At 38.1% G+C, this 25,488-nt stretch overlaps 1 protein-coding gene across 2 annotated transcripts in view; it reads right to left on the reverse strand.

The window, feature by feature from the left end:
• Positions 1-25,488, reverse strand: part of LOC136873966 (zinc finger protein on ecdysone puffs) — a 185,821-nt gene that overhangs the window by 136,282 nt on the left and 24,051 nt on the right. Inside the window, exons 3-4 of one of the 2 annotated variants that reach the window (XM_067147366.2) lie at positions 18,506-18,667; positions 17,140-17,375 (exon numbers count right to left, since the gene is read on the reverse strand). In XM_067147366.2, the coding sequence (XP_067003467.1) occupies positions 17,140-17,375; positions 18,506-18,667 (398 nt within the window). The remainder of the gene's footprint in view (positions 1-17,139; positions 17,376-18,505; positions 18,668-25,488) is intronic. The other variant, XM_067147367.2, reaches the window with a different exon arrangement.

The raw sequence follows: 25,488 nt of genomic DNA on the forward strand, positions 1-25,488 counted from the left end.
TGGGGTGGAAGAAAGACCTATCTCCAAGGAAGCATGGCATGATTCTTGCATTTAGTTCCCAAGGCATATCCAACAGGGAAATTGCTAGGTTATTCCCTGACCATAAACAGTGGGTAATATTGTAAAGAAACAAAAGGAGACAGGGATGACAAGTATGAGGCATAAATGTGGTCGCAAGAAGAATGCCAGCCCAAGATTGTGCAGAGCGCTGAAGGCAATGGCGAAACAAGGACGATTATTGAGTTCCAGGCAGCTTGCAACATGATCTAGGTCATTCCGCTTCACACCAAACAGTGTTAAGACGTCTCTCAGATATGAACATTAAAAAGAAAAGGCCTTCAAAGAAGCCACTCCTGACAAAAAAGCATATCCAAGACAGAAAAAAATTTGTTGAGATGCATGAAAATTGGACAACTTTGAGGATTCGTGTAGGGTGATTTTTTTCAGACGTAAAAAATTTAATGTGTTTGGTAATGATGGTGGTGTAAAACTGTGGATGGAGCCCGGAGAAGTTAAAGAAGGAATGTGCTGTGGAAACTAAGAAATTTAGTAAAAGTGTTATGCTGTGGGGAGCAGTAACTTCCAAAGGGGTGGGAAGAATTAAAGTTTGCATAGGTTCAATCAATGGAACGGCATACTGTTATATCATTAAGAAGGAAGTTCTGAATACAGCTAGGGACCATTTTGTGGTGCAAACCTAGGACCGTTCATTTTCCAAGACGACAATGCCAGTTGTCGCCGATCCAGGATTATCCAGTAATGTGTCAGATCTCAGCATTCAGCGATTATGGTGGGCCCCAAATTCACCCGATATGAAAAGAATTGAAAAAAATGTGTTGAAGTGTGGTATCATGAAATTGAGCCTGCTACTTGCAAAAAACTTGTTCAGTCAATGCCACAAAGAGTACAGGCCCTCAAAAAGGCTAAAGGTGGTCATACAAAATACTGAAGCATGTCACATATATTGTAGAAATCCTGTGTATTGCTATTCTGAATAAAACATTCAAATTTTTTCTGAATACTCCCTTAAAATATGTTTTTCCTAAAATCATGCAGGTGGGGATATTTTTTGGATCAGAGTGTATTCAGACTGCTACAAAATACTAGCTTGCTGAGAGACAAAACAACATTTAACACCAAAAGCCACAATAATAGAAAGAGGACAATGGGCCATACAGATGACTCTTAAAATTAATGTAACTCTTACGCTAAACTGGCGGTCAGAACATTTTTTAAATTAATTTCCTGAAGAACTAGCTGAAGAAATCCTACTTTTCTATATCCAGTTCCTCACTACCATCATATTCTTTGAAGGAGTCCGGTGCACATTCATGTTATCTCCAATTCGTGTCTCAGAAAATTTTTTAACCTAAGGGGTGAATTCTACCATGCCCAAAAAAGGAACTTAGATGCGAAAATTATGACCTTTTGCAATTTGTACGTAATTAAATGTAAATATGTACCAAGCACTACTACTCTCTTGCCAGGGTAGCCTTGTTTATGACGTCTTAGTTCATTCCTTCAACCTGCGGAAGGTCAGCCATGAAATTATGACATCACGAGCCAACATTGACATTTAAATGTACATACAAACACCAACTAAGCATCCCATGGGTTACAGCAGAAAATGAGCATTTCAAAGCACGTAATGCATACTGATGATATAAAGTCAGCATATAAATCACAATGAACCATTAAAATACTGGAATTTAATAACGAAGGAAGAAAACATCAGAGATCACTTCGATAGTGCTTGAGCATAGATATCAAGTTACTTATAATTGTAACTTGTAACTGCTTGAGCACCCGAACATTAGAGAGCACTCGATGGTTAACAACTTACTAATGCAGCGGCATGTTTAGGAATCAGAAACGCATGTACGAACAATATGAAACTATACGTGACTCAGAGATGAGGAGAAATCGTTCCTTTATGCTTGCCAGGAACCCACAGACCCACCCAGAAAAGTGTTATTACCCACACAGAAAACGGAGGCTACATTATATTGCAAAGTAGTGTGTTCAAATGGTACTCACAGAAGGTTATTTAGGTATCGATTGCACGAACTGTCGGCTTCATCCACGAAGCCAACCAACATAAGTTGAAAGCACTGGAGGTTGGGTTCAGTTCACTGTGATATGCAATTAAACACGTAAAAAGCACATAAAACCACCGTGAATGTACGAACCATTCCGTAACTAGATAATACCGCGCATTGTGCATATACGAGCCATTAATTAAATATAACTTGAATTGACAGTAATGGCACAACTATCACGACCACAGGGTAATTGCTGCAGGTAACTGCTCCGCCATCGTCGATCTACGCATTTGCATGAGAAGTACCAACCTAACGAACGTAACTACTTGTTGACTGCCTTCAACCACTAACGCCAATACTGACCTTTTTATTGACGACGAAAGTAAAACAGAGGATTACATTTGTACTTACAAACTGTACCATGTTTATGCATTTGTTTCAATAATCCATAATGAGCAACGCTGATGTGTATGTTTAGATGAACCCAAGCTCAGAAGGACCGTGGGTGTTACGCCCCCTTCCAGCCACGACGAAGGGTTGGCGGGTCTCGCTTACATCACATTCTCGCAAGTGTACCTCATGAGCCGTATATAGAGGTACAGGGGGTGGAGTGACGTCAATTATGACGCCATAACAATTTTTCTTGTCCAAAGTAAAATGTTAAATAATTCAGCCGCACATGAGCAGTAGCAAAATTTTGGACTTAGTTTTCAGATATTAATTCCCTCTCTCTCTCTCTCTCTCTCACACCCTGTGATGTCAGGTATGACCTCATCACCCCTCCGTCACCAAGTAAACGTGGCCGCCATGTGCTCTTCCAGTCCCATATAGTGTCCTTTTCAGTGTTCTACATGGCAGGTAATAGTACAAAAACCTAGTATTTTCGCACCTCTACTCCATCCTTGTACCCTGATGGACATATCTAATAGCATATCACGGCACCTACAAGAGAACTGGAGATACCGTGAATGTGTACCGTAACCATTTGGAGTTTCAGTTCTGTAAATTTCTATTATCCTACGAGTTGGATAGGTCTACAATACACTAACCAACTTAAAACCTACAGTAGCACTGCAATAGATTTAATACAATAGAACCTTGATTTTCCGTTTTTGGAGGGACCACGGAAAAAAAATTTACAACATGGGAAAACTGAAAATCCGGGAAAAATTAAAACCATCAACAATTTGGCTAAACATCACAATACTACAGTGATACCTCGATTCTCCGTTTTGGGAGGGGCCATGAAAAAGTACAACACGGGAAAACGGAAAATCTGGGAATGAATGAACCATCAACTATTTGTCTAAACATCACAAAAATGAAATATGTATTCTTATTATCTTACAAACACCCCTAAACCAAACCAAACTACAGCACTAATGGCCTTCCGCCTATCAAGCGACCGCTGCTCGGTCCGAAGGCGTGCAGATTACGAGGTGACGCATGGTCAATGTGACGAATCCTCTTGGCCGTTGTTCCCAACTCTCTAGACCAGGGTCGCCATCTCACCATTGAATAGCTTCTCAAAAGAATTATGGAATGAGTGAGCCTGGAACCAGCCCTCATATCCAGGTAAAAATGCCAGACCTGGCCACGAATCAAACCCAGGCCCTCCTGGTGAGAGTCAGGCAAGTTAGACCACAGGGCCGGCTTCGAACATTACCGGTATGCGACTTAAAAATCTTGAAACTTTACATTCAACTTTTACCGGGAAAACTTTGTCAGTTTCTTATGAAAACTTCTTTCAGTTCAGCAACTTTGATCAGCCCAACTCTTCGAAAAATCTAACACCTGTAACGCCAAACCAAACAATTGACCACAAGTAGGTAATTTTTAACTCTCTAATCTAATAAAATAGCACATTAGATACAAAAACACCCAACATCATAGCGAAATCCCATTTTTTTAATCTTCCATTGTAATTTAGTCACCTGTATACTGTTCCTAGTCAGTTTATAGAAATCTTGCACCGCATAAATTAGGCCTACATCGACTTTTAAAGGTTATGTTGAACTTGAGAATAAGGTTTCAAATGCAGTATCGATCCTCAAGTTCTCGAATGCATTATATTCAATTCTGCCCATCACTCATCACAATCAAATTGGAAAGAGAAAAAATGTCATTAACACTACCCAAATTACAGTTATTCACAACCTTGACTCAGCTGGAAAGCGTGCAAGCTGCACTAATCTGTACGACTGCGAAATGGTACAAAATTTGTAACATTGCCACAAAAAAAAAGGACTGTAGTTTTATGACATTTTAGCACAAAAAATGAAATTTCCAGTCTTATATTAGGACCAAATCAGTAACAGGCAATCCCAAAACATCCTTTGACTATGTACACTATATAAGGTTCTGGTCTCTCATAACAATCGTATACGGTAATATTAAAATACGGTACTAAATTTGAGTTACTTAAAATGGAACAGTTTCGATTACTGCCTGAAAGCCTAGTGACTATACAGTGCCCTGAGGGAAGTGCCGAAAACACGTTCGGCGATACACTTGAAAAAATTAAAAACAAACATGTAACCCTGGACATAATGTAGAAGTTTTGCAGGTATGAACATTTGACGAAACTCATTCCACCTTCAAGTTGAGCTGCCGAAATGCGCTTTGTCTCCTTCCAATTGTTGTGGACACACACTGCTTTATAATTTCCGAGGATTCTCTAAACAATACCACCAAAATGTGATGCTATGATGGTCCATTATGCAATTTCGCTTTTCCAGTACGGTACAGTAGGCTACTTCATCAAATTACTGCAACGACGGGACATTAACACCAAGATCCGGAAGTACGCCGTAGCTGTCCTCTCGTGAGATACAGTTTCTTAACACGCGTGATCGAGGATTTAGCGTTGATGGGACTAAAATTTCTAGACAGTTGATTCGGTAAATGGTTTCTTCGAGGAACGGATAATGTGGTATTTTTACGTGATTTAATCAGGATGCTCGCAGGACCACGTAATTTGAACGAATAACACGGGAAAACGTAGTTTCAGAAAACATATAATCAAGGTTCTATTGTAAATATGTACAATTATCTCACACTCCTAAAACAAAACAAACTACAGTCTTAATGGGCCTTGGCCTACTAAGTGACTGCTGCTCAGCCCGAAAGTCTGCAAATTATTAGGTGACGCATGGTTAATGTTATTCCTGGTTCTCTACACAGGGGACTCCATCACACCATTAGATAACTCCTCAAATAACGGTAATCATGTAAGCTGAGAGGACCTAGAACCATCCCTCATGACCAGGTACCACACGGCCAGCAGAAAAACATCAATTACAGGAATTAAAAATCTCTATGCTTTCAGTTTTACTTGGGAAGCTTCGTCAGAATGCTGAGAAAATTTCTTTCACGCCAGCAACTTTGATCAGCGAAGCTTACCGAAAATTCTAATAAATAATACTAATGCGAACAACAATCGATCACAACTAATTTTTAATTCCCTAATGTAATCAAATAAATCGCATCAGATAAAGAGCCCAGCATGATGGTAAAATCCGTTTTTTATATGCTATGTTGAAGGTTTTGAACGTATCTGTTCTCAAAATTTTTCCAATGCATTATACAGTAGAACCTCGATAATTCGAAATCAGTTAATTCAAAATCCCGCCTAATTCAAAGAAGCTCTCGTTCCCGGATACAGAAGGTACGGTTGTTTAATTTGAAATACGGATAATTCGTACTTTGGAGAACAATATCGTTCCCAGTACTGAAATTCAGACTAATTCAAAACTGCCTTTATATTTAAAAAATAGGTAACTTTTAGAGTAATTTAAATTTGAAATTTAACCGCATCATGATAGAACGAGTCTTCTGGAACGGGCTGGGGTAGATTTCACTACTTTCACTCCGGTATGTCTACAGCGTGCTTTGCATTTGCCGAGATCCAGTAAAATCTTAATTCTTTCGTATTCAGCGTTTTAATGAACACCATAACCTCACGTAGCAGGCAGTGTGCGCAGAAGCAGAATCTGCCAACACCGGCAGTTGGCGAAATAGCATGGCTCATATAATCAATTCGTACACACCGAATAATATAACATTGTCAGTGCAGATGAAAATTGTTTTTTAATGCCAAGCAAAAATAGTCTTAAGTTTTTATAGGAGGGAAGTGCCAGCCCTCATCATAGGGAAGTTCTATAAGCCACGGTATTTTAAGGGCGTCAAGCTCCTTCCGTGCCAGTACAGGACATCTGAAATCCATTCAGTACACTAATCGAATGAATAAAGCACTTGCACAAGGGAGCCAGCATTAACTGTCCTCGTCTTTGAATCGTGCATTTCTTTCGAGGTACGAGTTTACCTAATTTAATCATGTATTTCGAAACGAAGAAAATGAAAAAAATAAATCTCACCTATACGACACCCCAACGTAATTCATCAGAGAACGATGATGATTCCGCTTCGAAGCGGGTACAAGTCTTATTGGAGCTCTGATGACATCGCACAAATTTGTAAAGTTTCGTCCGTACGACCTACACAAGAAAAAAACTAGCCGAATCCATGTCCGCCTCTGTAGCGTTGGTCTACTGCAGCTCTGATGACGTCGCACAAATAGATGAACAGGCCAAGCTTCGTGTCCAACCCGCGCATTGCAAGCATGCATCAGTCATGCTACATGTCTGTTTTGTAGTTAATGTCCGCCAGCATAATGGTTAGCACAATTAGTTGCTCTTTTCTGGGGTCTGACTTTGATTCCCGGTACCGTACTGCCAGATATTTACGAATGGCAGGAAGGTTGATATGCTGTAAATGCGGTACATATAACTCCCCTCCACTGGGGGTGTATCTAAAAAGAGCTGTACCGCCTCGGGATTAGGAAATTTGTTTACTTTAGTCGAGTAATATTCACGGTTGTTGCTATTTATACAACAGGCAAGATCATTAACGAAGAGATATTTTATATCTGGTAACTCGGGCCAATATAGGTACATACTTGGAGAGAAGTTTAAAACGTGATAAAAGCTATCCAATTAAAACGATTGTTTTACTCGCCAATGTACCTAACAAATAATTTTATGTCCCCATGTACTTTAAATGATTTTCAGAGACGCCAAACAAAACATACGGTATGCGTTAATAAAAAAAGAGAACGTACAAAATTAAACACTATAATGATAAAATGCATTACCGCCACACCTGTAGATATCCATAAATGCGGTATATTTTCCAGTCATTTTTTTTTTCCCGTCGAACTTTTGGCACTATCAGGGCGATAATATACCTAACCTAAACAATGTGGTCTCTTATCTCATGGACAGCTGTTTACACAAATTCTGATGTGATAAATGTAGAGAACAAGCATGAAAAATACTTACAAATAAGGGTCTGTGTTTCAACAGCCGCAGTTATCAAAAGAATGCTTCCAGTTACTATGTATTACACTCGGAAGTACAACTCGTAACATACGCTAGTTATCAGCTGATGGTTTGGCATGCCTTCTACAGCATGACTATTCGGAATGAGTGGCTTCTGCTACATATACACCAACTGGGAATATCACAGACCATCTGGGAATAGATTTACACTGTTTAGACTCTATAGTCGGGAACAAAATTATTTTTAAGAGGTTCAAACAGACGGGGCCTCGTATTCTCTTGATTGCAGTGCATGGCTCAAAGAGAATGAAGCATGGCTGACGAGAGAGAGCAGTGAAGATGACGTCAGAATGCCGACACTCCAGTAGCAAGGCAGGGAAGATGGAGGCGCGGGGCGATAATTCAAATGAAAACATTGATCAGGTTTACTGTGTGGTAGGCCTACTGCTGAACTGAGAGAGAGAAATGACTAGCCATGAAGTTCTTTTGCATCAATATTTAATTATATGAAAACACTATACCCTTATCCCTTTCTTCTACGGGATAGAGTATGAAGTGAGACGAATCTTCGTGGCGAGTTTTTACGGCCGTATGACCTTCCTGACGTCAACCTCACCAGAGGAATTAATAAGATGTAACAAACTACATGATACGAGTAACTAAAATGGACTTTAATATGTACCGTAGGCCTAGAAGTCACTTAGCATATTTTTGTACTTTTACGTTTAGAAATACTGCCCTCCGAAGAAAATAGCCAGTGTAACTTCTTTAACATGCCAGTAAATCTACCGACACGGGGCTGTCGTATTTGAGCACCTTCAAATACCACCGGACTGAGCCAGGATCGAACCTGCCAAGTTGGGGTTAGAAGGGCAGCGCCTTAACCGTCTGAGCCACTCAGCCCGGCTATATATAGTATAGAATGTTTACACGTACAATTTATAGCTCTTTTTAACCCAGAAGTCGTGTTCGCTGCACAAAATGTTGAGGTTATCGCATATTGGACCCTTTGAATATTTATTTATTTTCCACCCACTCGATACAATGATTGCCTAATGAAGCTAATTTTATGTAATCCTAATGCCAACCAGGCAAGCAAAGAAGCTAGTTATGTGGCTGAAGATGTTGATAATATACGAACTATTGAATTGCCTTAGGCAATCATTGTATCGACTAGGTGGACAAAAAAATATCTATTGAAGTGCGATAAGGACCATGAAGCTAATTTTATGTAATATTGGACCCTTTAAAGATTAAAGTGAAGGAAAAGAAAATGGCATGGAAAGCATGGAAAACATCTAAGACTGAAGAAAGTAGAAGAAAATATGTGGAGGCAAAGAATTTGGCCAAGAAAGTAGTGGAGGAAGAAAAGAGGAAAAGCTGGGCCTTATTCACACAGACATTGAGAGATGATACGCAGGGCAGCAAGAAATTACTGTATGGTATCTTAAGAAACAAAAAGAGAGATCAAGTAAACACCAGATTTGTGAAGGATGAAGGTGGCATAATTTTAACAAAGCCAGAAGAAATAAGAAATAGATGGAGAGAATATTTTCAGAAGCTGCTGAACATAAGAACGGATGACAGTCATTCAATGGACGACCAGGAAAGGCAATTAGTTGACGAAGAAATGGATAAAGAAATTACAATGAATGAAATTGAAATGGCAGTAAGAAAGATGAAGAATGGAAAAACTGCTGGAATAGATGAAATTTCAGTGGAGATGATAAAGGCAGCTGAGCTGTAGGCCTGCAGTGGACATATCAGGTTCTCAGGAATGTCTGGGAGAATAAGGAGGTCCCTGAGGATTGGCAAAAAGGAATAATCATCCCAATTTTCAAGAAAGGTGATAAAGTTTTGAAGAACTACAGGGGAATTACTCTAATATCCCATGTTGCTAAGATAATGGAAAGGATACTGGAAATTAGAATAAGGTTGAGGGTTGAGAAGCAGATACAGGAAAATCAGTTTGGTTTCAGAAGTGGAAGGTCAACAATAGAGCCCATTTTAATTATGAGACAACTAATGGAAAAGCATTGGGAGTACGGGAATGATATGGTGATGACATTCATTGATACTGAAAAGGCATATGACAGTGTCCCTAGGACGAAAGTTTGGGACAGTCTGGTGCAAAAAGGAATTGGACAGGGATTAATAAAAATGATCATGGCATTGTATAAGGAATGTTGTAGTTGCGTGCAAACACAAGTTGGCAGGACAAGTTGGTTCAAAATCACTAGCGGGCTGAGACAGGGAAGTGTTCTATCACCAATCCTGTTTACAATAGTAATGGATGACATTGTGAGAACGGCAAAAGCAGCATATGGAGGAAGAGAAATGAACATGATATTTGCAGACGATTTTGTGATTTGGGGAGAAGACGACAGGAAGGTTCAAGAACAGTTGAATGTGGTGAATGGGAAGATTGAAAAATGTGGATTGAAAATAAGTGTAGAAAAGAGTAAAACTCTTGTTATGACTAGAGGGGAGAAAGAAGGGAAAGGTCAGATTAGACTTGTAGACAAGCCCTTGGAAGTAGTGGAAACGTTTAAATACCTGGGGAGTGAATTAATGGAGAATGCTCGACTGGATGCTGAGATTAGTAAAAGGATTCAAGCTGGAAGTTGTTTCTATCATAGTGTAAGAAATATGTTATGGGACAAAGATGTGGCAATGGAAGCAAAGGATACTATGTACAAGATGTATTACGTACCCATAACAACTTACGGAGCAGAAACTTGGACAATGACAAAGAAGGATGAGAGTCGAATACAGGCAGCCGAAATGAAATTCTTGAGGACTATGATACAGAGATGTACAAGATACAAAATAAGGAATGAGAAAATCCGGGAAGAAATTGGAGTAGAAAAAATGAATGATAGAATAGAGAAGAGCCGACTAAGATGGTTTGGGCACATAAAGCGAATGAGCGACGAAAGAATGCCAAAAAAGGTGATGGAAATGCAAATCCAAGGAGGGAGAGGCCGTGGACGACCACGATTGAGATGGAAGGATACCATCCAACGCAGCATTATAGAAAGAAACCTGGACTGGGACACAGTGTTGGAGGAGGAGTGGTGGAAAGACCGAAGAAAGTGGAGAGGAACCATATTTGCCCCTACCCGGCTACAGCTGGATAAAGGGAAATGATGATGATGATGATGACTGGACCCTTTATTATTTTAGGACTGTAAAAGTGGGGAAAAAAGGGTCTAATACTCGAGTAAACACAGAATGTTTACCAGTGATTTATCTGAGTGCATTATTTGAATGTAAATGCACCTTGTTGGATACATTCCAGGAATAGTTTTTTTTCAAGGCATTTGAAAGGTTTAAACTGTGAAACAAGGTGCTTGCATGCACTAGTACTTTGTAACGCAGCAAAGGTTCGCATTCCTGACTTACGAGAGAAGTACCATGGTGGGTATCGTACAAGGATAGGGTCACGGTACTGTGTTCTAATGCATACGGAAGTGAGAGACTATGCCCTTGTCATAGGAAAGTTCAATAAACCACGATGTTTTAAGGACATCGGGTACTTTCCATGCAAGAACAGGACATCTATAATGCATTCAGTTCAGTAATCCAATGAATAATGAACTTTCTCAGGGGAGCCAGCATGAATTTCTCCTCGTCTTTGAATCAAGCTTTTCTTTTTCCTTCGTTGCGTGAGGTTATGTTTGTCAGTAAGCAGAGATGCCAACTTTCAAGAAAGGCAATTCGTAATGCAGCAGTTAGGGCACGGGGGGGGGGGGGGGGCGGTGTGGCGGCCGTAGATTTTTTTTTTTCGAAACCTTACCCACTTATATATAATTGAAAAATCAATGAACAACATATAATCCAACCAGATGTAACATTCAAAGACTGGCATATAAAGAGTGTAGCCTATGATATTTACCTGAGAAAATAACAGGTGATCTGCTATACATATCTGAGTGGAGGTTGAAGGATCATTTCTTTTGTTGAGTATTGTAGTTGCTCCCTTAGCAGCTTGCAGTTCCTGTTTGCTAAACGTACGCTGGTGACATGCTTTTTCTTTTGATGTCATGTGCATCATTTGCACTAACAAAGCACTTAACAGTTCGGTGTTCATATTAGCACGGAATTCAGTCTTGTTCTTCCTCACGCGCATCTGAAAAATCGCGGCTACACACACTACAAAACACGTGTGGATGAGATTTTGAGGAACGCAATAAACAGGGCCATTTTTTCGAGTATTCCTTCCTAAATTTTTGAACTATTTTTTTGGTTTACTATTAGCCTCACTAGTCACGGTAACGTCATCACATGTATTTTCCTGCATAAGAAATCGCTTCATTATTTCAAACCTTTCGCATTTCGTAACACATGATTAGCATATACCCTAGAAGTGCAATATATGTAAATTTGGCAACCAAAATTGCAATAAATACTTCTACAGTCATGCACACAGTATTCACAATGAAACTGAGTTTGTCACCACTTTGCCGCCAAAACAAAGACAAAAGAACTCGCATACTTGCATGGAAGTCTGATCATATGACGAACAAAGACAACTACTCCGCAAGATATACCACTTCATAGGTGCCTATTTTTCCGGTACTGGAAGCACACACTGCGTTCAGCGCGTGAAAACTCGAAATATTCTTAAATGAGGGACAGGAAAGGGGTATAAATGATTACTGAGAAATCCGAAAATAATATTCTGAGAATTCAAGCTGTAATGACATTCCTTGTGTAACCTTTTGAACACTTCATACACCTAGATTTAAAAATCAACAAAAAATCGTAATTTGGGGCGTGTGATTCGTAAAGGCGTAATTATGATGGGTAATTCGTAATTATTACGATTGAATCGTAATAGTTGGCATCTCTGAGTAAGTTATCTCAGTGAATACTGTATTGTGAATTTGAATGCTGTAAATGCACCTTGTTGTATACATTTTGGAAATAGTCGTTTTTTTTAATGGCATTTCAAAGGTTTAAACTGTGAATCAAGGTTAATTGCATGCTGTACAGGTCTTAGAATATTTTTTGACGCGGCAATTGTTGGCGTTTCTGAATTAAGATTTGGCAGTTCATTTGAAATCACAGAATTCGAAGTCCGATTTTTGCGTCCCAACGGTTTTGAATAAACTAGGTTTTCCTGTATATTCAATTCTGCCGTCACTAAATGCAAGCAGACTGAAATGTGAAAAAAATCCTCTAAACTCCAGTAATTTTGGTTTATTCAGGACCGACAGCACAAGCCCGTAGGGCTAAGAGTGGGAAATGATACAAACTTCTGAAACGTTACGCTGCATCAATAAAAGACTGCTGTTTTTATAAGGACATTTAAACATAGAAACGTAAATATCCCCATCTTCATCCATCTCTTGGCACAGGCCAAAGCAAAGTGTAGCTTCCACTGAAGTCCCAGTCTCATCCATGGCTGTGACAGTATGGAAGCTGCTGGGGTATGGGTGGTGCTGATTAATGACATTCAGAGCACAACCAGTGTGCCTGAGTGTCATGAAAGGTGTTGCTCATAGGGTTAGTTGTGCTACAATAGCACCGTCTGGCCCAGTGAGGAAAGCAATGGCAAACTACCTCACTCCTCATCTTGCCTAGTACGCCTCATTTTGGTACTGCCATTGGTTTTTGTGGTTTCCCTATAACTGCATAGCCTTTGGTGATGCTATTTGAGGATCCAACCAGCCTCTGGGCTGATGACCTAACAGACATACGAATACTAGATTTGTGTTGGGAAGGAGGAATTTCTTTTCCTGTCAAAAGTCCAGCAACTAAATATATCGCCAATATAGATGGTCCGTTACTGGACATCAATTTTTCAGCTAATTCATTACTGGTTGCCAGCGTTTCGCTCCAGTGGGCTAAGTTGGGCTCATCAGTTGATATATAGCACACCTACCAAGACGCATCGTTAGTGCATACCGTGGACGCCACTGCGTAGGCTACTTGGAGTCACCAGCACTGCCAATGCACTATGGCAGACTTCATCTCATCTTTATCATCTGATGGCCAGACAGGCATCAATTTTTGAAAACAAGACAAAGTCTCTCATAATGCATTCACACTGCCGGTGGCTCCAAGCCTACGCGGTGGCCTTCACGGTAGGCGCTAGCCACGCGTCTTGGCAGATGTGCTATTTACCAACCGATGAGCCCAACTTAGCACATCGAGGCAAGACACTGGCAACCCGGAATGAATTAGCTGGGAAATTTACAATGTCCAATAACGGACCAACTGTATTGGTATTATAAATTTACTAATTCGGAACAAATATTTCAGGTTCCCTATGGGTATCAACATCTTTATCATATATATAATACCCTGTAGAAAGTAGAATAAACAGATCTGACCTACTGGATATTCTCGTCAAATAAGAGATGCCTACAAATGTAGACCACATATTATTCTGTAGTACGAATTAGCTCGCAGGGCAATGTTAAAAAAAATATAGTGTTTCCACATTCATAGTCGAACCGCTTCTTCATCATTTAGCTTCCCATATTCAGAAAATCCAAAGTAGCCCATGTTTTGCAGATATGCAGTTCACGTGGCAATGAGATGGAACACCTCGCTTTAGTACAGAGACAAAGAACATCTTTTAACACTATTTCCATAAATGGATTGGCCGTCATAGCATGACAGAATGGCCATACACCATGCGTATTAGTGTGATTTTCCAATAAGCATTTTTGTGAAAGGTATGCATTTCTTAGAAACAACAGGATAAGTATGTGAGGAAATGAAGATATGTAATGTCCTATCAATAAATCTACACTCAACCTAGGAATCAACGGAAAAGGGTCAAAAATTTTAATAAACTGTGAAGAAATTAGTAGTCTATGGTATCATATTTTTGGGGAATGCAACATTCCACCACAATTTCTGATTTGGAATTTGTACAATTACTGGTATTTCACATGCTATTATTTGGTCTATAATGAAATGCATGCAATCACCTTGATTCTCAGTTTAAACTTTTCAAATGCCAAGGAAAACACCATTTCAGAAATTTATCCAACAAGGTGCATTTACATTATTCAAATAATGCACTTGTATGAAACAATGGCAAACATAACCTCACGCAACGAAAGGGGAAAAAATACAATTCAAAGATGAGGAAAAATTATGCTGCCTCCCCTGTGGATTGCTGTACTCTCTGCATTTTTGGATGCCTAGTACTGGCATGGAAAGTGCCCGACTCCCTTAAAACATTGTGGCTTTTCAAACTTTCCTATGACGGGAAGGATGTATCTCGCTTCAGTGTGCACTGCATAGCAACACAGGTTACATTTCCCGGGTGGTAATTCTCTCCTTTAAAATCATAAGTCTGTTTGGCCTCAACATTTAAAAAATGAAACAAACAATGCAGTTTCATTGGCATTGACAATATTGTTTGGTGCGTACGAATTGATTATAGGCTATAAGCTACGCTTTTTCTTTAAGTGTCGGCATCGCCAGTGTTCACGGATTCTACCTCTCCCCCTAGGCCTACGTGATATTGTGGCTTCCTTAAAACGCCCAATACAAAATAATTACGATTCCGCTCGAACACAGCAGATATGAAGCACACTGTCGACATGCCGAAGTAGGTGAAAAAGCGCAAAGTTACCCCTGCACGTTCCGGAAGACATGTTCCTTCATGACACGGTGAAATTTTGAATTACTCTGTAAAATACTTTTTTAAAAATGTAAAGGCAGTTTCGAATTAAAAGTCAATTTCGGTAACAGGGCAGACATTGTTCTTCGAATTACGAATTATCCGTATTTTGAATTAAACGATTTAAATAACGTGCAAGAGCTGCTTGCGAGATTTTGCATTAACCGATTTCGAATTATGAGGTTCTACTGTACATGAATTCAACTGTAAAAAGCTACAATATGGAAATGAAGGTAACCACAGTACTAATATCAACGTTGGCATTTGCTGCGCTAACGTGAAGTTAAAATCAACATCTTAAAGCTAATGCCATGCTTTCATGTAACAGGAACAAGCAGATTTCCTTGCAAGACTACCGTTAGACGAGAACCTATGATGCCTGCCCAAGGCATCTAACAGCATTCTACTTAAAAGCTATCCCCAAAGTAGCCAGGAATATTCACTTTAAAAATATTGGAAATTTGGAAGTCAACATAACATTACATTGTAATCAAACCATTCCTAAAACAGATATATCATGCAAATTCATATATACCATTTCCATCTTCCTTCAAAGTCCTAAGAAAGTCAATGATTAAACACAATTACTTCCATACCGATTTATACAGTCAGTTTATTTATATTCCTCCATTGGTCAAAGCTGAATTAAATACTATTATTGTAACTTATAATCCAATTCACTAAAGTACTAATATCTGAAATAACAAACATTTTCCATTTCATTCTTTAATCCAAGATAACCCACACAATATTTCATTTTGCACAAAGGACTGATGGTAACAAGAACTGCAGGGCAACAGCAAGAATACAATTATTGTCTGTCATGAAAGTGCAATGGCAAAGATATGTTTCAGTAAATGCAGCTTCATTGTTGAACAATACTTGAAGTATTTCAGAAAAGGCAAGATAAATTACGAAAGCAGTTTCAATTCGGATGAGAGGTTCATTATATAGCGCAGTTATTGATTTCTTAAAGTAAGAGACATGCCTTCAAGCAATATTTAATTTACTTTGAAAACTGTAGATAAAGTACACATGTGCATAGTATGCAACAAGCAGGGGAAGAATATTATGCAGAAGATATTGAGTCAAACTGAGGAAATGGAGATTAGCAAATATACTTCATGTAACGTGATATTCAGCCATATCTAACACATAGGGCAGTCAGGTTATACCAAACACGAAGTTATAAATTGTATTATGCTCAAAGATTCTTGAGGAAATGTAGTTGTCACACAAAGGGACAAGTTCATGAACACTGCATGATAAATATGCTAGTTCACTTTTGAAGATGTGCCAGTGCCACTGTAGAAGCTTTAAGTGTTAAATGGTCATTTGTAATATGATCAAAAAGTAATGATACCAAGTTTTGAAGCAAGCACGTTTGCTAAACACATTTTATCGAGGAAGTAAATTATGTGTTGGATCTCACTGGTATCTGTATCCATACTTGATAGTTCACAACGGGAACTACTTAAAGAATCACAAGATCACAAAATCTTAAATATATTGGAGACTGGATTGCCTGCAGGAGGATTTTTTTGAGTGAAGGTAACAAATTGTAAGGGAGCATATAACGCGAAGGGCAAATTTGCTACTTTAATTATTAGTAGGAATTGTACCTGAAATGTATATTAAAAGGCTTTTCTTCAAGTTCATTTCAAATTTTGCATACGGACAAATCTGAACGCAGGACAGGAACTTAAATTAACACATCCAGTTGTTGAACATGTTGACCCTATATGGACTGGAGAACTTCCTAATCCATAAAAAGGATAGAGGCACTGTTTAGTGCCATATCCAACATAGAAGAATGTCTTCTGTGCATCCAGAATTTGTTTTAAATAGATAGAGGCACTAAGATGATGACCAACAGGATATACACCTCCACAACATATTTAGTATCATTACTTATTGATCGACCCTTGTACATTCATCTGATAAAGATCAAAAGGGAGAGCAGAGAATGGATTCAAATCTGAACACAGAAAATTAATACATAGTAAACACATGGTAGGGAAACTGAGGCTGTGTCCAAATGCACTATCCTGAAACAATATGGAAGACATAGAATGAAGAACGAAGAAACGCCTGAAAGGCATCAGCTTACCTTTTCACATCCTCTTCTTTGTTTAAATCTCCATTCCCCTTATCCTCCTCTTTGTCCTTTTGAGCGTCTTTGTCATCCTTTTTCTCAGCTTTACTCCCAACCTTGGAGCCCGATGCAGGGCGGTTTTTACCTATAGGACTGCGATAACCTTGACCACCTGATTTCCGCTCGGGGCCACCCTTGGAAGAGGTGGGATGACGACCCTGCATGGTCAGGGCGCGAATGTGATTACTCATCTAGTAGTAGTCAGATGCAGATGAGAAGTGCATGTATTGAAATTAGCATAATATTATGTTCAGCAACCAATGGAATGATTGCAAATGCTGTGCTGACATCAGAAGGAAGAAGTTGATTCAGTAACACACAAATCTAGAAATAGCTTTCCAGAATAACTCAGTAGGATAAACACTGTTGATTACAGGACAATATGCTTGAAGGCTTCACAGGTTGACTAAGGTAATATGTTAACTGTCACTGAAGTACATTAGTTCAAATGGCAAAATGCTAGTCTGTACATTTTTGGGAAATATGAAACAGAAATATGGGAGGCACAATAGAAATTCTTTTTGTAAAGCATGTAAATGTTGGTAGAATCCAGAATACATATACATTTAAAAAAAGAGGTACTGCTGTACCATGGAAGTTCTCAATTTTAATTGACTTTGTACATGGAACAATTATACTCAGCAAGGAAGAATGCTGAATAATTGTAATATCACCAAGATAAATGAAAAAGTGCTACTAGCTTGGGAAATTTTCACAAAGCCATGTGTATACACCATATTAGTAAAAATTCACCTTTTAATGCACATCTACAACATAGCAGACGTGAAAAGTTGAAAAAGTACTCAGGTGTCCTATGGAATATTTGCCAGAAAATCCAGGCAATATACCTGCATCATCCATTGTGAGTTCATCATAAAGTAGAAATGAAAGTCGTTAACACACCTCCATCACCAAGAGGACAAAACTACAACAGATGACACAAGATATGTTTGTGTGAAATATTCTAATTTTACAAAGAAAATCGTCTATGTTAACAAACACCTTCGAAATTAAGTTATAAGCCTACATAAGGGCAACTGAAAGGGTTCTATCATTTGTCCAGATGCCCGGCAGGTTTGAACACCAGACGAGAGTACTGATTTTGTGAAAGGTGTATATATGGGTAAGCACCCCCCCCCCCCACCCGACCAATTAATTTATAAAATTTAATGCTTTTTAACCAACGCAAATATAAATATATGTTACAAAGCACCCAATTGTAAGCTTGAAAAGAACAAAAGGCACTTTTCCCCTACTGGATACAAGAAGGAAAAAGTTATATTCCATAAGAAACATCAAAATAAACACCAATGATACTTACCTTACCATACGGTTCACCCCGCCTTTCATCCATACGACCACTGCGTCTATTTTGTCCTCGATCTTGATAACGGCCCTGATCCTGACCATAGCCAGACTGCCGATAGCTAGCACCGACATTTCCCACTTGCCCAAGAGCACCCAAGCTCAAAAGAGATGGAACCTAAGCACAAGAATTACACATGACATTATGGATAACAAAACATGAAAAATATAGTGCTTTGAGAATATACTTCTGAAAGGATAATTGTTGTGCCTGAAGCGTTTGACACAGAATTATATTATTTAACTCCTCCTTCGAGACAACTACTAACTAAAGCCAAATGATCCAAAAAATTGTATCGGCTTGCAACACACTTTTTTAGCTACCTGCTTCATGACAAGTACCAAAGGATAAGAGAGTATTATTTTTAAACATCTCTCAGAAGACCTATGAACTAGATGTGTTACTACCATATTTGGGAATTCAAGGTCGAGTAAAATACAATCTGAGCCTATTTGTTCCAACTTTTTAATACAGTGTCTACAGATATGACCACACCCTTTTTCACGATCTCCATGACCATTTCCTAAGATATTTCACGACTCAACCAAAATAAGCAATAATGAGTTAGAAAGAATGCTCACAACTTAACTTTTTGGCACTCACAGCAAGTGTCCCCACTCAGATTCTTTCTAATTAGTTTAATTTATTTATAATGTAATACAGTCAGCATGGTAATTACAAAAAATATTGCACTCCAATGGTACACAATAAAAAATTACCTAACCTATATTTATTTAGTAATTCTTTTTAAATAAGGGGTGTCACAATGTTAATTACAGTATCAGAAGTCTTACACTTGAGAAGTGAATTATTAAGCCTTACACTTTCAACCATACGATAAAATTTTTTGAAAGAAGAATAGCAAATCCAGTACAGGATATAGTTGGGGTAAAAGAAGGACAAAGCCAATGATTACTTCATGGTGGAAAGTGCAAGTTGCAGTTGATGGGTGACTCTACCGAGAAAAGCATTAGGCGGACACCATCCAGTAGTGGCAGCAATAATGAGTGAAAAAAAAAACTGAAAGAATAAGGGAAATAATAGAGAAGAATACAACATTGCCAGCCTCATAGTTGATTGTATACATGCAAAGTTGTGAACTTTTTTTTTGTGTGTTTATCAGACATTCGCTAACGTGGATAGTTTGATTTACACACTGATACTAAGCTAGGATTCTTCTAATAATGGTATTTTCAAGCAAAAAGCGAAAATTTATTACTTTCATTCGGAATGGGAAAATGATTACTTATTTGCCCACGTAAAGGACAAATGCGTATGTTTACTGTGCTGTGCAAGTGTATCAGTTGGGAAGAAAGAACATAGACTAAAACAGCCACTGTTTTCATCACTCTTGAGACAACGTAAAACCACACTTCAAAATGCTGAACATAGGGCTCTTGTCCATTGGAAGCGGAAACCTGAGAAAAGCTGAGATGGCGAATTTGTACAAACACGCATGAAAACGGACAAACGATCCAAACCGCTGAATTCAAGCGGGACTGCGTCCATTGAGACCGGCGTTGTTCATCAGTGAAGGCACGAATACCTGCGAACTATCCAGACTGGTTTGGATTTTTCGGGCGAAGAGCTGCGTTTTATCATCAATGCTGAAAGGCTGATACTTCCGGTACAAGATGGAAGGTATTTGTGGTACCAGCAAAAGTTATGGAATGAGGTGGCGAGAGAAATGGGCGAGACAGGTAAATTTATATATTCATTTTATACCACTTGCATGATTCTTGTATCTGAAGATTTTTTACAACAAAGTTCAAAGTGTAATTTTCATTAAAAAACTTGTCCGCCTCCATAGCATAACGGTTAGCAATATTAGCTGCAGTCCTCGGTGGCCTGGATTCGATTACCGGTACTGCTAGAAATTTAAGAATGGCTGGAGGGCTGGTATGTGGTTGAAATGGTACATACCGCTCACCTCCATTGGGGGTGTGCGTGAAAAGAGCTGCACCACCTTCAGATCAGGACACGAATTTACTTATTAAAAAACTCTAGCAATATTTATACTTTCCAGTCTGATCACTTTATACCTACGTCTGATTACTTTTTGTGTTTGAATTATAGATTAAAGATGCAGTTTCTCATTTCAGATATATGTTATCGACCTGTGACTCCACACACTTCCGTGTGCTATGGCTTTATCGCACTGATGAGAGAGAACCATTTCCGCTATTTCTATTATCTCTTACTGTCACAAAACATCTTTTCTTTTCTTAATCTGTTTACCCTCCACGATCGGCTTTTCCCAAGGACTCAGCGAGGGATCCCAGCTCTACCGCCTCAAGGCCAGTATCCTGGAGTGCGAGACATTGGGTCGGGGATACAACTGGGGAGAAGAACCAGTACCTAGCCCAGGCGGCCTCACCTGCTATGCTGAACAGGGGCCTTGTGGAGGGATGGGAAGATTGGAAGGGACAGGCAAGGAAGAAGGAAGGAGGCAGCCTGGAGAAGTGGTAAACCACTTTGAGGATGACCGAGGTGGGAATTGAACCCACCTGTACTCAGCTGAGGTCCCTAGAATAAGTGAACCCCGTTCCAGCCCTCATACAACCTTTTCATTTGTGGCAGAGCCGGGAATCGAATCCAGGCCTCTGGGGGTGGTAGCTAATCACGCTAACCACTATACCACAGAGGCTGAATGTTACAAAACATCCTCTCGGATAAGAGAGTATTTCCTTTGCCTAGTTGGGAATTAGGAAATGAGTGTTAAAATTGGAAAAAGGCAAATATAAGTGGGAGAAATTCTCCTGCTTCCCATTTCAGAATGAACATGGCTACCTTAAGTTAGAGCTAGATGTTTTCCAGTGAAAGTTTCTCGGAAGTTACTGTACTTATTTAACTAATATTGTACTTTTTTAATATGTATCAAAATGTTTCACATGCCATGCGAACATAACCAAAGTACTGTCTTTCGTCCTTTTCCAGATCAGCCCACATATGTGAAAAATCACCTTTTCGATAACATTTACCCACTCCCATCTCATTTTCTTAGCTATTCTCGCTAGCAGAGGTGGGAAATCTTCAGGAGACACCATCATTTTGCAAATACAGCTACTAAATAACTCGGCCGAATACGCAGCTAAAGGACAATAGCGTACGCACGATTTCGGACAAACAGACTTCGCGCAGATTCATCCGAACTCGCAGGTTCCCACTCCCAGTGGACGAGAAGCCATACAGTAACAACATCTGGGAGCGACAATATATCATACTGTCTCGGTAGCCACACAAAAATGAAGTCCTAAAAAAAAAACAAATTTATGACCAATAACGCACAGTTGACTAGTCAAAGTTCCTACTAATAACATCAGTAGCTGTCTAGACTCAACTGAATGCAATTTTACTGAATGAATACACAATTTCTAGGCTCACACGTCTTCAAAAACTCCAACCTCAGACAATGGTTATCAAATCAAGCACGTGGCAACCCAATTTGAACATAAGCGTGGTGCACATAATTTACTGTATGGAAGTCAGATGAATAAAAATATCCTGCATCTCATTCTCCATTTCACCTATCTTACAGCATGTGGGAAGGAAAGTTTGTTTTCCAACAATCTAACACTACAGTAAAATACCAGTATAACAAAATTTTGGGGACCTCTGAAATTAATTTGTTATACTGAAATTTTGTTAAACTGAAATAAGTCAATTCTTAAGAACTCTCCTAGTATTATATCCGTTAGTTATTGTTGTTTCGGCATCTCGCGTGCCCAGCCATTGAGAAAATTATTGCAAGGTATGTTGGATGAATATATAAAAACTATTAGTACAATATAAAATATATACAGAGCATACTATTCTGATTAGCGAGTCTTACATTTTTATATATATAAATACATTGAAATATATGTGACCAAGTAGCAAAGACCAATTAATCTTTAGAAAGTTAAATACGTCTTAAAACACACTATTATCTTGTATGTCAAAAAAATCTGTTAATAGTTAAAAATGTCTGTAATTGGCCTAGAAAAGTGCAAGGATTTCCTTATAAAATTTATCATCAATCCTTCAATAACATCTGACGTGTTGAATACATAATTTCTAGAACATTGTTCTTTGGTTAGGAGTGAGTTATACGTATTTATGTAAAACAGTCCCTCACAATATATAATTGTAAGATTAATATCATATACAAGTTTTCCTTCCTTTTTTTAAAAAAACAAAGACTGATATGACCAATAACGCACAGTTGACTAGTCAGAGTTCCTACTAATAATATCAGTAGCTGTCCAGACTCAAGTGAATGCAATTTTACTGAACGAATACACAATTTCTAGGCTCACCCTTCTTCAAAAACTCCAACCTCAGACAATAGTTATCAAATCGGGCACGTGGCAACCCAATTTGAAAAGCGTGGAGCACATAAGACAGAAAGACTGATATTTAAAAAAGAAGAAAAACTTATATAAGATATTAATCTTACAATTATATATTGTGAGGGGCTGTTTTACATAAATACATATAACCCACTCCTAACCAAAGAACAATGTTCTAGAAATTATGTATTCAACACGTCAGATGTTATTGAAGGATTGATGATAAATTTTATAAGGAAATCCTTGTACTTTTCTAGACCAATTACAGACATTTTGAACTATTAAAGGATTTTTTGACATACAAGATAATAGTTTGTTTTAAGACATATTTAACTTTCGAAAGATTAATTGGTCTTTGCTACTTGGTCACATATATTTTAATGTGTGTGTATATATATATATATATATATATATGACTCGCTAATCAGAATATATTTTATATATATATATTCTATATATTTTATATTGTACTAATAGTTTTTATATATTCATCCAACATACCTTGTAATAATTTTCACAATGGCTGATGATGGCACGCGAGATGCCAAAACCGGTACCATAATGTACACCAAAATGTTTATAATAAATATGTAATGTCTTAACTCTTTCCAGTCTAACTGCAGTGGCCGAAATTACGTTCAGGCCGCGCTGCGGGCATAGCCCATAGTAAGGTTTGACAATTCGCTAAAAATAGAGAACAAGCTATGCACACATTCCGGTGGTTACACCGTTTTTCTTCATGTATTAGTTACAAGAGTATTTAAGCAGATGGCAGTATTATAAGTCTAAGTCAGAGAATTTACGATATATTTGAATAGCATGCATCAGTAGATGTCACTCAGTGAGCTCTAAGACATCGCTACTTGCGGCAAACGTCCTTGACGAAAGTGATATTTTCGATATTTTATGATATATAAGTTTATGCGCAAATGAACATATTTTTGACATATGAATTCGAAACAACTTCTTGCATTTCATTATGATTGGAGTTCGTTTTACGGCCTAGCGCATGTTCCCGCGTATTTCAATTTGCGTGAATGCATAAGACTGTCTACATATTAGTAAAGTTGTCTGTTTAGAAGACTGTATTTCCTCTTTCTCAGAAGTCTTTTGTGGTAAATGGAACAATATCTTTACATTTGAGAAACTTTTAACAAAATTTATCAATTAAAATAAAATTTTGTAAGAGCTCCCATTTTCATTACTGTAATTATTATTATTATTATTATTATTATTATTATTATTGAAAAAATATGATTTTTATATTGTAATTATTATCGTTGCGACTGTCTACATATTAGTAAAGTTGTCTGTTTAGAAGACTGTATTTCCTCTTTCTCAGAAGTCTTTTGTGGTAAATGGAACAATATCTTTACATTTGAGAAACTTTTAACAAAATTTATCAATTAAAATAAAATTTTGTAAGAGCTCCCATTTTCATTACTGTAATTATTATTATTATTATTATTATTATTATTATTGAAAAAATATGATTTTTATATTGTAATTATTATCGTTGTTTTGTAATTGCAATGCACATTTTATATTAGCGAAATAGGGTAAATATTACTGTATTTTCAGAAAACTGCACTTGCTTAGTTATCCGTCACACCTTTCCTCCATTAGCAAAACATGGTATAATATATAAACAATTTTAAAATCTCAAGTGATAGCTGACACGATACAAAGAGCGCTTTTGAAAATCAGATGCTCAAACAAGCACAAAGAAAAAAGAATAATGCCAATATCTCCTACAGGTACAGAGATATAATGTTTTAAAGATCCTTAAAATACCCAGTCCAGAACGTTTGTTAGGGATATTAAGGCTCAGACTGGAATGGGTTAATTGAATCACTATGTCAGTGTATTGAATAGGTGGAAACCTTTTATCTTTAATAAGCATCATAATGATTCTAGTGCACAACTTGTCCAATTTCACAAGAATACAATTTTTTTTTTTAATGAAAACCTTGAAGGTCAACTACAAATCAACTAAAATGCAAAGGAAGTAGTTCTATTTTTGTGCTCTATAGAACATGCCAACTTAACCAGGTAAGATACAGCATGATTTCATTGTTCGGCCACAGTAACATAATGGAAGTTAGCTTCCTCTACAGCACTCTTACATGCCTCAAATTTCATGATTCGCGATTGGAAGAACGCAAGTTTTGAGGTGAAGATTTCTCATTCCTCTGTCAAGACAAGAATGCAAGAGCCACATTCCAAAATTAACATGCATCCCAATAAACAAGGTCTGAATATCCTGTTGTGAACCAAGTTATTTGAAGCTTGGGGGATATGTTAACTTTTATATTAAATAATGAACACACTCCTCTTCAAATGAAACAATTGTTGGTTGAAGCAGTAGTCCGATGCAAACTGATACAAAAATGAAAATGGAGTGCTTGAAAAAAAGAAAAAACTGTCTTCCGCACAAGGATCTGATGTGTTACAGAGTAGACTGCCAAGTGTTGATAATGGTGACATCACTTCTACCTTAAGCTAGTTCAGCATCAAGCATCAGCATGTACACAATGAAACTACTTCTGCTCCTAAACAGATCAGTGATAGTTGGAAGATGCCTCAGGGTTGTGTGTTGGGTTGCAA

This window comes from Anabrus simplex, chromosome 5, assembly GCF_040414725.1.
Source record: "Anabrus simplex isolate iqAnaSimp1 chromosome 5, ASM4041472v1, whole genome shotgun sequence".
Taxonomy (NCBI): domain Eukaryota; kingdom Metazoa; phylum Arthropoda; class Insecta; order Orthoptera; family Tettigoniidae; genus Anabrus; species Anabrus simplex.